The sequence below is a fragment of the Prionailurus bengalensis genome, chromosome C1 (assembly GCF_016509475.1).
Source record: "Prionailurus bengalensis isolate Pbe53 chromosome C1, Fcat_Pben_1.1_paternal_pri, whole genome shotgun sequence".
Lineage (NCBI taxonomy): Eukaryota > Metazoa > Chordata > Mammalia > Carnivora > Felidae > Prionailurus > Prionailurus bengalensis.
Window position 1 is genome coordinate 37,329,148 of NC_057345.1, and position 13,537 is coordinate 37,342,684.

A 13,537-nucleotide genomic window follows, 5' to 3' on the forward strand; every position below is an offset into this window, starting at 1 on the left:
GTGAGCACTCACCAGGTGATGGAGGCACCATCCCCCAGCAGGATCTGGATCTCCTGCCGGCACATTTGCTGATGCTCAGGGTGCGTGGCCAGGGCATAGAGGATCCAGGAGATGCCACTGGCTGTGGTGTCATGGCCCTCGAACATGAACGTGTCCACTTCAGCACGGAGGTCCTTGTCAGACAAGCTGCTGCCATCCTCCATCTGGGAAGACATGGTGACACAGCAGGATTTGTCTCCCTCCTCCAAGCTTGTGGGCAAAGCCTCATGCCTCCCCTGCTCACACTCACTCTGGCAAAGAGGAGGATGTCCAGGAAGTCCAAGTGCCTCTTGCTCCTGACCTTCTCCAGAGCTCCCTCCTCCTGCAGCTGAGCCTTCCTCAGCTTGATCACTCGGTCTGGCCCAGAACAGTGTTCCCAGGCAGAGCTGAGAGCTCTGGGTGCCCAGACACAGCCACCCACCTTAGCCCACCTGCTGCCTGTATCCTGGCCTGGGTGCCAGCTGGATCAGGAGGAGAGTGGTAATGTCAGGGTGAGAGCTGGGGCACCATGTGCTTGTGTGTTGGGTCACCCCTCAACAGGACAGCCCAGGGAGGCTCTGCTTGAATGCTGCTGGCAGAGGGTCTCATTCAACCTTCACCCATGTGCTGACACATGTCAGCTCCTGCACAGCACTGGCATCCTAACACCTGCACCAGGGGGGTACCCAGGGTAGGTGTGTCCCAGCCCCTGAAGTGGCTCAAGGGGGGATAGGGCTCTGCTTGAGGGTTCAGTGCCTGTCCCTTTGAGATGTGTCCAGTGAAGGAGGGAGCCACCCAGGGGTCAGAGTCCAACCTGTGTGTTGATGGGCTAGCTGGCAGGCCCAGTGGTTCCAGCGACCTTCAGGGGTCAGCTTGTAGATGATGTCATTCTGGTGGAAAGCGTTCCTCACTCGGGAAAAAAACAGGTTGCTCAGGTCTTGAATGGCCTGGATGTAGGACTGGGAGATCCTAAATGGGGAGGATGCAGAAGGGCCTTGATGGAAGGAGACTTCTGCCCTGAAGTGGATTTGGGGCTGTGAGTGAGGGTTCCTCAGTCAGTGGGTCAGGCAACTTGAGGCATTCGCACTTTCTGTCTTAATACCCTCAAGACCCTCAGCCCTTTGTGAGGGACATTGCAGCCAGGCTTTTCCATATGGCAGGGACCTGGGATCTGTGCCTAATGAAGGTGTGCGGTGGGCTGAATTTGACTGTGGTCTGGGATGCTCTGCAGAATGTGGCTGTCTGTGCTGGGAAACACCCCAACTGCTCTACTTACCTCTCATCATGATAGGAGATAGGACCCAGAAACTGAGGATTTCACTGACCTGTCTGCTTGCTGGCTGCCCTGGTAGCTGAAGGCACACTTCATAATGGTGTCCAAGGTCATCAAGGACACATGCTCAAAAATCTCCAGATATGAGTTCTGTCTGATGAGGTCCTCCCACTTGTCCTGTGTTGGAGGGACACATTAATCCTCTACTCCTCCAGAAGGCCCATGCGCTCTCTGTAGATATTCTGATGAGATGTCCTCACCTTCTAAAGGGGATGTGTTTTAACATTTTTTTAATGTTTATTCTTGAGACAGATAGAGACAGAGTGTGAACAGTGGAGGTGCAGAGAGAGAGGGAGACAGAATCAGAAGCTGGTCCAGGCTCCAAGCTGTCAGCACAAAGCCCGACATGGGGCTTGATCTCACAAAGTGTGAGATCATGACCTGAGCTGAAGTCGGACGTTTAACCGACTGAGCCTCGCAGATACCCCAGATGTGTTTTAACAATTTGGGAACATACAGCAAATATGCGTTTGCAATGTGATGAGTTTTTTCTCAAAAACTTTTGTTACGTAAGTAATCACTATCTCCTACAAGTTAGGAGCAATTTATGGTGCTAAAAACCTGTAGCAGACCGGAAAACAATGTTTCCAAGGGGACAAAGGGTGAATCTTCTCTCTCCTGTGATTGATCTAGACACGAGAAAGAAAAGGTGAAGTCCCACATTAGGTAGCAAGTGTCAAGGCAAAAGAAAAGTAATGGGCCAGTACCAGGATTCCTAAGTAAAGGTATCAGGGACTGTTCAACAAATGTCAGCTCATCACAGTTAGTGAGACAGGGTCCTGCTCAGAAGTGATACTAGGGCATGATCCAGCCCTGGGTTTTGAGATCCGGTCTCCACTTCCCTTCATGAAGTGGTGAAAATCTATGCAGAAGCTTTTGCCCCAAGGCTAGTGCCCACCTCAGTGACATCCTGGGGTGTTCACCTGTAAATGAAGCTGCTACTGCCCAGGCCAGCCAGGGCCACTTGTCCTGTTGTCCAGGGGGATTGACTGCTCTTCCTATCCAAGCCGAAGACATAAAGTGGGAGGAGAAGGGACCCTGGATCCACCATGACTGTCTCTTCTGTGGGCAATGAGCACAGAGTGGAGGCAAGCCTGGGTACTTTCTTTTCCCTCCCTCGTTGGGGTACCCGGTCTCATAGTAAGGTATAAGTGCATGATTTTTAGGGCGGTGCCTGATTGATGTCTCCAGGACACATCTGGCTGAGAGTGGGCTCTGTGAACTATGCTGTGGGTGTGAGTGTGCAGGTGAGCGTAGGGCGGACTTACCAGCATCACATGGACAGAGTCGGCCATGAGCCGCATGTAGGGCCTAAGGATGTCATAGTGGAAGGCTGGGGTCAGCATCCGCCGGTGCTGGAACCACCTCTGACCATTCAACAGGAGCAAACCGTACCCTGGGCCACAATGGGGCTGTGTTGGAAGGGATCTCCCAAGAGTTGTCCAGGGTATTTGGGAGGAACCCAGAGTGTGAGATGAAGGGCATCCTGGGTGAGGCAGGGAAGGCCAGTGCATGTCGGGAAAGTAAATTTCCAAGAGCTGGTTCCCAGCAAGTGGTCATGACAGCTGAGAGATCAAGATGGAAACTGAGTGGGGTGCGAGTCTTAGAAGGACTTTGGTGAAAAGTGAGGTTGACATCATTTCTGAGGACTGTGAAGTGTTGTGGAAGAGGCTGAGCTGCAGGAGGGCTCTCCCCACCATTAGGAAGTGTTTCATCAGAAGGAGAGAATGGACATATGAGGAGTTTAAGATACAAAACAGATGAACATAAGGGAAGGGAAGCAAAAATAATATAAAAACAGGGAGGGGGACAAAAACCTAAGAGACTCTTAAATATGGAGAACAAACAGAGGGTTACTGGAGGGGTTGTGGGAGGAGGGATGGGCTAAATGGTAAGGGGCATTAAGGATTCTACTCCTGAAATCATTGTTGCACTATATGCTAACAAACATAGATTTAAATTAAAAAATATAGTAAATAAAAAGCCCTTAAAAAAGAAAGATAAAAAGAAGAGAATGGAGAGGATGGAGCTCCATTCAGCGATGAGGGTGTGACTGTGGTTCCGGTCACCTCTTGTTTAATCTGGGCCGAATGGATAGTTTTTGGCAAGCCTAACCAGAAGGTGGACTGTGGTCCCGATTCCATGTACTTACCTATCCAGGGAGCCAGGAATCTGGAGAAGTCATGACGCTTTGGGTCTGAAAAGTACAGGGGGCATTACTGGAAACTGGAGGGAACTGAGGAGGCAGCTGTGGTCCAGGCCATTGGCCTCCATCCCTTCCTGAGGACTGTAAGCTGGCAGTTTGTTTCCATCCACTTCCCACTTGCCTCCCAACCATGAATCTTGTTTCTTTCCTGATAGTCACTGTAGGCTCATGATGGCAGACTCAGTGTCTATAGCATAGCCCCAACGAGGATTTTGAATCAGCAAGAAATATAACTGCTGTCCTCAGTGCCACTGAAAAGACAGTAGCTGGTGTGTATTTTTTAACGATGACCCAGGATTTCCATGGCATAGCATGGGCAACAGATAGGGTTCCAAATCCCAGCCATCATGGATAGCAAATTGTCTTCAAGATCTGGGATCATATAAGTTTGGTGAAGGAAGGAAGGAACAAGGAAGGAAGGAAGGAAGGAAGGAAGGAAAAAAGGAAGGAAGGAAAAGAAAAGAGAAAAGAAAGAAAGGTAGAGGGAAGGAAGGGAGAGAGAAGGAAGTGAAGGAAGGCAAGAACAGAAATAAGGGAGACAAAGAAAAAAGAAAAGAAAAGAAAGAAGAAGGAAAGAATGAAAGAAGCAAAGAAAGAAAGAAAGAAAGAAAGAAAATGAAAAATGTAATCCCTCACAGCTGTTTAAGCATTCCATCTAAGTATCTATATTTGGCCTTATGCTGGCTTGTGCACTAGAAGGATGGTTGCTGGAGGGTACTGAAGGCTGAGCCATGACTCTCTTCCTGAATTTCATAGTCCCCAAGGAATATCCCCAAGAGGGAAGAGCCATAGCAGAAGACATGTGGAATAGTTCTCACCTGATCGCCCCAGGATCACCTTCATGTAGTCCGGGTCATAGACTATGAGGGTAACTTTGCTCCCCCACAGCCAGCGAGGACTGGCGCACGGGTATTTCTCTGCCCTTTTCTGAAGCTTTTGTAGCTCTTGGCCATCTTGGAACTGTAACCGAGGGAAAGACAAGTCAATAAAACCTTCCTCTGTAGGTGCACTGCTTAGAGTGGTGGTGGCAGGTAGGCTGGCCACAGGGTGATAGTTCTAGATATCCACAGTGCTTAGGAGTTTGGAACTGTTTCTGATGAGACAGGTTCTGATCTAGATTCCACATTCAGTGAACTTATGTTCTAGTGTGGGAGTGGAGTTGGGGAAGAGAATCAGGTCTTAGAGTCTGAAGTGTTCTTCAATTACTTAAGGGGCCTGCTCTGTGCTCCCAGGTCATGGCCATCATGGGCTACCCTTCTCCTTAGTTCCAGTGCAGTGACCATCCAGTGGGAACCTCTTACCACAAAGCTATGTTACTTTGTCCACCACGATGCCCTCAACCTGCACAGCAGGGGCCCTGGGTCCTGTTTCTGCCCAGTGTAATGCCTCTATGCTGATCACATGCTCTCCTCGTCTAGGGGACCCCAAGGAGCCAAATGGTGCCATGCCTGGCTATTCCCCTCTCTGGGCCATTCTGAGGGCCACTGATCTGTCAGCTGTCTGGACATACACTTGGGGCTGCGATCTGTCCCTGAGCAGGTCTGGCCAGGGCCAGGTGACAATCTTGTAGAAGAGACATTGCCCACGGTGGCAGTGGCAGTTACTCTGTCGGTAAATACCCAATGTCCACTGGCCTTCAGCCTGCAACTACTCAATGCAGGCTATGCTCCACTAAAGCTGCAGCCACAAAAAATGTCCCCCAAGGGAGGCACAAGGAAGAAGGAGGACAGAAACTAAAGGGGCAGCACAGACAATGGTCAGGTGTTGTGGGCTCTGCTACTAGCAGTCAGGCTGAGACAGGGGAGGAAAGATGGGGCTGTTGACTCACCTCTTTCCCACCCTGCAGTTCCCCTTTCATAGTTCCTGGTGGATTTCACCCCTAGGTAGTGCAGCGAGTTTGTGGACCCACAGCATGCTTGTCCTTCGTAGGCATTACGTTATTTTCAATTTTTATCAATTATGCAGGTTAGAATGACTTGCTTGAGACTGTAATCATCAGCATCATCATCCCCACTTTACAGAGGAGGAAACAGAGGCATAGAGTATGTGGCAGAGCTAGGATAAAATCTACAGAGCTTGGCTCAGAGACCACATGCTTCCCTGTCCCCATTGTGATTTGTCACCTTGCCTGAAGGTTAGCTTTAACTCACCTCAGGTGGCATTCTAACTCCTGACTTAGCCAATAACAGAGGAATTGAATAAAGGAAGGTTTCAGATAGAATTATAAAAACAAGAAATATTTGGCTACAATATCTGATAGGTCAGCAGGCGATGAGAGATGATTGGGCACCGGGAGTAATATTTGTTATGTAGCAGAACCTGTCTGCTTACAGAGTCTACATACAGTCAGTTAATGGGAAAGTCACTGGAGGAAGTTTTTTAGTTCCTTATGTCAAATCCCAGCTCGGGAAGGTGACAACTACATCTAACAAAAGGTCCCAATTTCTCCACCTGGACAAATAATCTGGAAGTCATTAGTGCAACAATGTGCAGGAAGGAATTGGGCTCTGGCTGTCTCCCTGTGGCTGACATGAAGTTTCCATCTCTGGCGCCACTCAGTTGAAATCGCTCTGCCTCTTTCTCTGAGAAGAGACCGGTCTCCGCTCTCTACAACACCCCACCTCCTAGGCTTGTTCAATCCACACCCCAGTAGTGAGCCCCTCTCCAAGTGCCCCCCTTCCTGTAACCCTCCCTCGGGGACCAGTGCTGACAGAACTGGCTGGGTAGGTGCTGTCTCCCACCCAGTCACCCCAAGCTGCTCCTTCCTCTGTCACTGCACAACCTGAGTCCAGCATTCCTTGGGGTCAGCTCTGAGCTGGCCACCGAGGTGACATCCTCAGCCCATGGATTACATGGTGCCGGGTTTGGGGAATGAGAGCTGATGTGGAAACAGATTCTGTTAATGGTGGAGCTCAGTGTGAGTGCTCTTTACCTGCCCCATCCTGGGAACCTTCTCCTGTGTGCCAGTGGCTTGTTAGGGTTCTAGCACTGACACCACCAGTCTGGAACATCCACAGTCTCAGGCACCCAACCTAGTTGTTCCCTACACCTGACGTGATCCCTGGTCCAGCGGTTGACCCTATTTTCCTGTAATCTGACACCTTCTGGGATTCCTGTCTATGGTCTGCATAGGTTGGGAAACTGCTAATGTCTGAGTCCCAGGCATCTCAGGGCCAGGCTGAGAGGATGGGGTTGAGTGGCTGGGCAGGGAAGCATCAGGAAGCCTGTTCTGAGAGAAGAGGCAGGGCTGCTCAGCCTGAAGGGGAAGACTCTGGAAGGAGCAGCCATTGTCCTCAAAGAGCAAAGCTGCACCACAGCCTGCAGATCTACCTAAAGAAAGAGGGCACCAGCACAGGCTTCCTTGGACAGGCTGAGCTCCAGGGCTGGTGTGGGGCACCGAGGTCTGAGAGGTAAGCTAGACCCACGTGCTGTCACACAAGAAGCCTGTGGGATGCATCTGCTGACCAGGAGGATACTCTGAGAATTCAGGCCCACTCTGTCCCCCCATTCCCCAACCAGCCCCTTCCTACCTCCTGAATGTGCCCAAAGAGCCAGTGGGAAGGAGGCGACGGGAAGTGCTGGACCGCTTTGAGCAGCCACTGCCTGCGCAGGTAGAGCTGTGCTGCCTTGAGCAACAGCAGAGTGAAGCCTAGCAGGGAGGCCACTTGCAGGAGTCCGGAGACACCGTCCAGGGGTCTGGTGAAGCTCAGCACAGAGACACTCATGGTGCAGGGACAGCTGGATCCGTTGACTATTCCTGATTGTGGCTGACCTCCTCTGAGCACCGCAGCCTTGTCAGTCCAAGGAAGATTGCCCTGCCCACAGAGAGGGAGGGAAATAGGAGGGGGCAGAGGTTAGACTGGGCCTCCAGAGTTCATTAACTGAGAGGATCCACCTTGGGAACCAGTGGGAGGAAAGCTTTCCCAGCAGACAGCAACAGTGGCTGGCAAACTCCCACTTGGCCTTCCTCCGATTTATCATCCAATATTTCAGGAGCACCCCTAAGTGCCAGGTGTACTGAGTGCCACAGCACAGATGCCTGCAAACAGACATGAGCCCTGACACAAGAAGACCACAGTCCAGTTACCGAGTTCAGAACGTGTGGTTGGTTGGCTTATTCTCCCTTATCAGAGAGCAGAAGTCTTACAGGGAGCTAGTGTGATGTGGCCACAGGAGCACTGCCATTGAGAGTGCCAGCTGGGATTAGAATCAGGGGTTCTCCCGACCACCTGCTTCAGCTGCCTCAGCATTGTTCCCCATGCTTGTCACTGTCCACCCACCAGTTGTGCCTGGAGCGGACTGTGCTGGCAGACAGAGCACCGGCCCTAGACTCAGATCCCCAGCCCCAGGGCACGCTCATGACATAGGAGGCCAGCAATGTAGACTACTTGAACCTCGGTTTCTCCTTCTGGAAGGTGGGGTAATCGTCCCTTTCCCAAATTACCCCCAAGTTCCTTCCTCCAAAGTCCTCCTTTCTCGACTTCATGACAGAAGATTCATCACACAACCCTTGGACCAGAGTTCTTTCCTGCTTCCCCTAAATCCTGGGCTCCTGTCCAAACCCTAGGGGACATAATCACATTATCCATTCCCCTCATCTTAATATGGTTACCTTCCATCCCTCTGTGGCCCCTGGTCAGAGACTTTGGAGCCAGACAATTTCCCTTACTTGGCCCAGCACCAGCTTTGCAACTAGCATACCAGGAGCAGTTGTGGAGAGAGCCTGGAAGTAGGACAGCCTGGGTGCAATTCTGGGGGTCACTCTGTCTTTGCCTCCCAGAGTCCTCGGTTTCCTCTATACGGTGAGCACATGATGCTTGGTGTAGCTAACATTTAGTGAGCACTTACTATGTTCTAGGCACTGAGAAAGAAACCTTAGAGGTTTTCTCCACAACAACCCTACGGAATAGACTTTTTAACAAAAATCCCCAAGTCAAAGTGAGAAAACCATGGCATAAAGAGCTTAGTTGTCTGTCCAGAGTCACCCTCCTGGTAAGAGGGAGAGCCGGCATTCAGTCCAGGAAGTCCTGCCCCAGAGACTTTGCTGTGAACCATTTGTTGAAAACCAGGCTCCAGCCCGCAGGGGGCAACGCCCAAACGCTGCAGGGGACGTTTCATGCTTGCTTTGTTTGATCCAGTGTTTCCTGGGAGCAGCAGTGTGTTTCGGGTATCAATCCCACATTTTGGCATAAATGCAAGCCTCACTATGCAGGGCTGTTTTTGTGAGCAAATGTAGGGCACACCATGTCTGTAGATGTAGCAGTCGTTGAAGACGATGCTCACAGAGAATTTTCACGATGTGAGTAAAGCTGATGATAAACTGGTCAAAAGAACGTAGAGCTCTCTGTAGAGAGTTTAAGTCTTACTAAGTTGTGCTGGCATTGTCAACATTATTAAAGAGTCAATATCTGTCCCGTTCATTTGTGATCCAGACACCACAAGCAAGGGTTCTTTGAAGGTTGTAATGGGGCAACCCATGTCTTATGCTTTCTATCGCGTGGGACTGAGGGCTGTGCCTGCTGATGATACCCAGGGAATACTTACTGATGTGACGAACGAATGAAGCTGGAAATCAGGATAACACTGCACCAGTTAGATCACTGTCTTGAAGAGACTGGGTTTAGTGATGGTTGCCACATTTTAAAGGGAAATGAGTATTTCCTGGCTCTGTGAATAGGCCACAGAAAGGCAGGTGAATGGGTGCAGTCATTCCCCAAGGCGGAAGCTTGAAGTGATTACTCAAGTGATTACTCGTAATACCAGGCACTTGCTGTTTCTGGGGCTGATGGATATTCCTAAATATTGGCTTGCTTTTCCCATCTAAGAGAAGGCTTGAAGCCATCATTTATTTATTTATTTTTGGCTGGGGCATTATGCAGCACCCCTTTCTACCTAGAATGAGATCTAGGGTGATTCTGAGAATGTGAGCGCTCCTTACCCGGTACCATGCATGGTGCTGGCATGGGTAAGCTTCCAAAATATGTCCTCAATATTGGCATAGTGGTTTCCAAAGCACAATCACAACTACTGCTCAATTTATCAATACTAAATGACAGACAAGTAAACTAAGGCCCAGGGAGCTGGTTGACTGTCTCAAGGTCACAAAGCAAGTAAGTGTCAAACTTAGAACAATGACCATAAATGTCGAACTCTAGTTTTGCTAATACCCGAGTGTCACTTATTTTGTGTAATAGTTACATTTGTTGACATGATGCCAATGTTTTCATATATTATCTACCTACATTTTTAAAGCACCCTATCTTAGAACAGATACCAGCCTCTGGATGATCTCTCCAAACTTATCTCAGACGACTGTCCTACCAAGCGGCAGCTTCTGGAAGACACCACACTTCTTCCTGCCCCAGAGCATGTGTGCTTGCTGTTGGTTCTACCGGAATGCTCCTCTCTTACCCTTCACACTGCCAGCACCTTGTCATCCTTCGAGTTTCGCTTTGAATGCCCTCTCCAACAAGAGGCCATCCTGGATCTCCCTAAGTAGACTCTCCCTGTTAGTCTCTCTCATAGCACTGTATTTGTTTCCTGTTTTAGATGGACTGCTCTCTGTATTCATTCTACTTACTTGCTTGGTTGAATATTATCAGTCTTCCCCAAGAATGAAAGGGCAGGACCATGTCCGTCCCATCACATGGAGTATCTTGACAGTGCCTTGCACATAGCAGGTCCTCAATGAAAATGTGTCAAATGACATAAGGAACAGAACTGAGCTGACTTCTGCATTGCACAGCAAGCTGGTTTTATCTTTCTTATGAAAAACTTTAATGCTGAACTAAATTTCTTTCTGGGAGTAGTATAGATAGAAGGTTGATGACAGGCAGCATTTGCAAGCAGATTGGCCAGTTTGGGGCTGTTGAGCTAACCCAGGAACAGTAAGAGAGAGGGTGCCTTGGGCTTACAGTGGTGGCTCTGGGACTGGAGAGCAGGTGAGCTCAAAGATATTAAGACTGTGACTGCCTAGGAGAGGCTAGAAGAGGAGTGAAGGACAGAACCTGGACAAAGTTGTAACCTGAGCCCACCCATTCTCCTCAGCCCGCCCACCCTGGCTCGAACAGTTCCTTGGCTTCCTGAACATCTATGAGCCTGACTTCCCTAAAGGTTTGTAGACCTGAGGGGATTAGTGTTCTCAGGAGAGGGTGAGTTTCCAGAGAACAAAGGGCTCAGGTTCCAGGTGGGGAGGAGTCCTGGGACCTGCATCTCACTTTTAGGGAACTGAGGTCCTATTTATCCACATGTCCTGTTTATCCACAAATAAATATCTAGGAATCTCCCAGTCTGTGCTTGACCTGATCATCTTTCTCCTACAGATCCCATGATCACAGATGTGTTTAATTTCTTCTTCCACTGGATTGAGGAGAGGGCACCTGCCTTCCCTGCCTTTCCCCTCCAAGACCATGATCCTTCCCTCTGCATCCTTCCTGTCCTGTCACCACTCACTCAGGCATCCCAACAACTGGACAACCTGGCCCTCTAGTGCCTTTCTTACTTAAGCTGCTCCTTAGGAAGACAGAAGAGAACACAAGCAAGCTACTGTCTGTCCAAAAAATGGGCTCAGACACATTATACTTCTGGGTCTGTTGTTTTCTTTCTAGACAGGCATCTACTTGCCTGGTTTTTGTTTCTCCGGTGCAACTCTGACTAATACAAATTTTGGTAGCAAGAATTTTCTAGAGGAACAGAATCTTAATAAGTTTTTTAAATTCATTCTGGATTTAATGAATGATTTTTCCATTAGGATTCATTGGAAAGACACTGATGACCCTATTGCCAATGGTAAAGAGGACACTGCTAGCCCAGGGCCTGATGTTGCAAAATGCAAAACATCACTATTAGATAATGCTAATCAAATACTTGTAATAGGCAAGGTTTGGTGATGTACATGATGTACATGTAATGGCATGTATTTGATGACATGTTGCATTTTAGTTACCCTAAGGAGCATAAGATTGACTAGTTGTTCCATGCTGTACTGGAAAAGTAGGGAAATAATGATGTGAAGGATTCAAATTCTCAGACCACAAAAGAAATAAATGACTTGAAAGCTTCTATGTCAGCATTGTGCCCTATGTCAGCACCACTGTGCCCTAAAGCCCCAGGCCTTCACCAAGGCTCAGATTTCGGAGAACTAAACCCAGAGCATCATTCTGTCTGTGTCACAATTATAAGCAAATTAAATTACATATCTTGTAGGTGTCAAATTATAGTGAGAACACTGAGCATTGGGAACCTGAAAATTGGAATGGGGACATATGGGATATCCCCATGAAGCTAGAGACATCAAACCCCTATAATCTACCGAATCTTCTTTCATTTGGGGAATACATCCATTCTAGTTATGTATTCCAGAAGCAGAGAAATAACCTCAGGATAAGTTAGGGTATACAGCACTAGCTAGGAGGCAATAACTTGCAGGGTTAAAGGAAGGCTCTTCAAGGGGCTGAATATGCTATAAATCAATGTCAACATATGGTTCTCTTACTCTACAGTCAGGGTTCACCCATCCAGGACTCAAGAGATGGAAATGGGACAGGCACCACACATTGTTACCCCTAGTGACCCAATTAGCCACATCATTGGTGCTTATTCCTGTAACATGTGCTCTGTTGGCCTAGTGATCTTAGTTCCAAAGACAGGAGTGCTTCCACCGGGACACACAGGATGATTACGTTGAACTGCATGTGAACGTATCTCCTGGCCACTTTGGGCTCCTCATGGGTCTGAATCAAAAGCAATTACTGTACTGAATTTATCCTGATTGCAAAGGGGAAATTAGTAGTTTCCTTACCAATGAAGGTGAGAAGAATTATGCTTGGAATAGAGGAAGTACATGGGGCATCTCTTAGAACTACCATGCCCTGTCATTAAAGTAAACTGAAAAATGCCACTGCCCAGTTGAGGCAGGACTGGTTATGGCCCAGGTACTTCAAGAAATAAGGTTTGGGTCACCCCACCAGGCCAAAAACCACAACAGGTATGGTGCTTACTAAGGGTAAAGCAAATATGGAATGGGTAGTGGGAGAAGGTATTTATAAATGCTAGCTTTGGTCATGCCACAGGTTGTAGAAATAAGTAGTATATTGTTTCTAGCACTTTTCTTTATTTGTTGTGAATTTGGTTATATATGTGTGCACCCGTGTGTCAGAGTTTTCTTCCTTGTCTTACATCCTCCAGATAAAAGGTAAGATGTAATTATGTTAAATATATATTATAGTCCTGAAGATATAGGATTTCAGGGAGAAGAAAAAATATGCTCCAATGACTTTGTTTTGTGGCTAGGGACAAGGGTCAACATACTTTCAATTATATTAAGGACACTTGGTGGAAGGGTGACTGTATTCTAGTTAATGGGCAGATCAAGTATGGTTTAAAGAGATGTATGAATGCCAAGTGGACTACAGTTGGACTGTGAAGACTAGTTTTGTGGGTCGACTTGGACTGGATGTAGTACCAGTTATTCAATTAAATAAAAGTCTTGGTCACTAAAAGATTTATAGATATGGTTCAGATCTGTAGTCAATTGAATTTAAGAAAGGGATAGTTCCTTGATTCACAGGGAGGCCCAATCCCCTCATTGAATGGCCTTAAGAGCAGACTTTAAGAAGGTGGAAAATGCAGAAGAGATTCTCCCTTAGAGCTTCTTCAACACCTTGGTTGTGGCCCAGTGAGACCCTTTTCAGATTTCTGGTCTCCTGAACTACAAGATGATCAATTTGTGCTCTTTTAAGGGACTAAGTTTTTGTCATTTGGTAGAATGGTAAGAGAAAAGAGTACAGGGAAAGAACATCAGACAGGAATGGAAAACAACAGGAGAAGCCAGACAGGCTGGAGACAGGTGCAGAATCAAGAGTTACACACACAGTCAGAACTAAAGCTGGGTAAGAGAAGGGTAACAGAAAACTAGTAGGAATCCTGGAAAAGGGTGAGACAGAGAAAGGCAGACAGTCTGATGGGCAAGAGGAGGAGAT

The 13,537-nt window shown here is 48.1% G+C and overlaps 1 protein-coding gene across 2 annotated transcripts in view; it reads right to left on the bottom strand.

Moving 5' to 3' along the window:
• The window catches only part of LOC122480465 (cytochrome P450 4A11-like), a 32,485-nt gene extending 25,158 nt beyond the window's left edge, over positions 1-7,327 (bottom strand). For both annotated transcript variants that reach the window (XM_043574904.1, XM_043574903.1), the window contains exons 1-8: positions 7,088-7,327; positions 4,376-4,517; positions 3,504-3,548; positions 2,620-2,747; positions 1,344-1,468; positions 833-987; positions 290-396; positions 13-203 (exon numbers count right to left, since the gene is read on the bottom strand). In XM_043574904.1, the coding sequence (XP_043430839.1) occupies positions 13-203; positions 290-396; positions 833-987; positions 1,344-1,468; positions 2,620-2,747; positions 3,504-3,548; positions 4,376-4,517; positions 7,088-7,282 (1,088 nt within the window). In that variant the 5' untranslated portion in view covers positions 7,283-7,327. The remainder of the gene's footprint in view (positions 1-12; positions 204-289; positions 397-832; positions 988-1,343; positions 1,469-2,619; positions 2,748-3,503; positions 3,549-4,375; positions 4,518-7,087) is intronic.
• Positions 7,328-13,537: the final 6,210 nt, after the last annotated feature.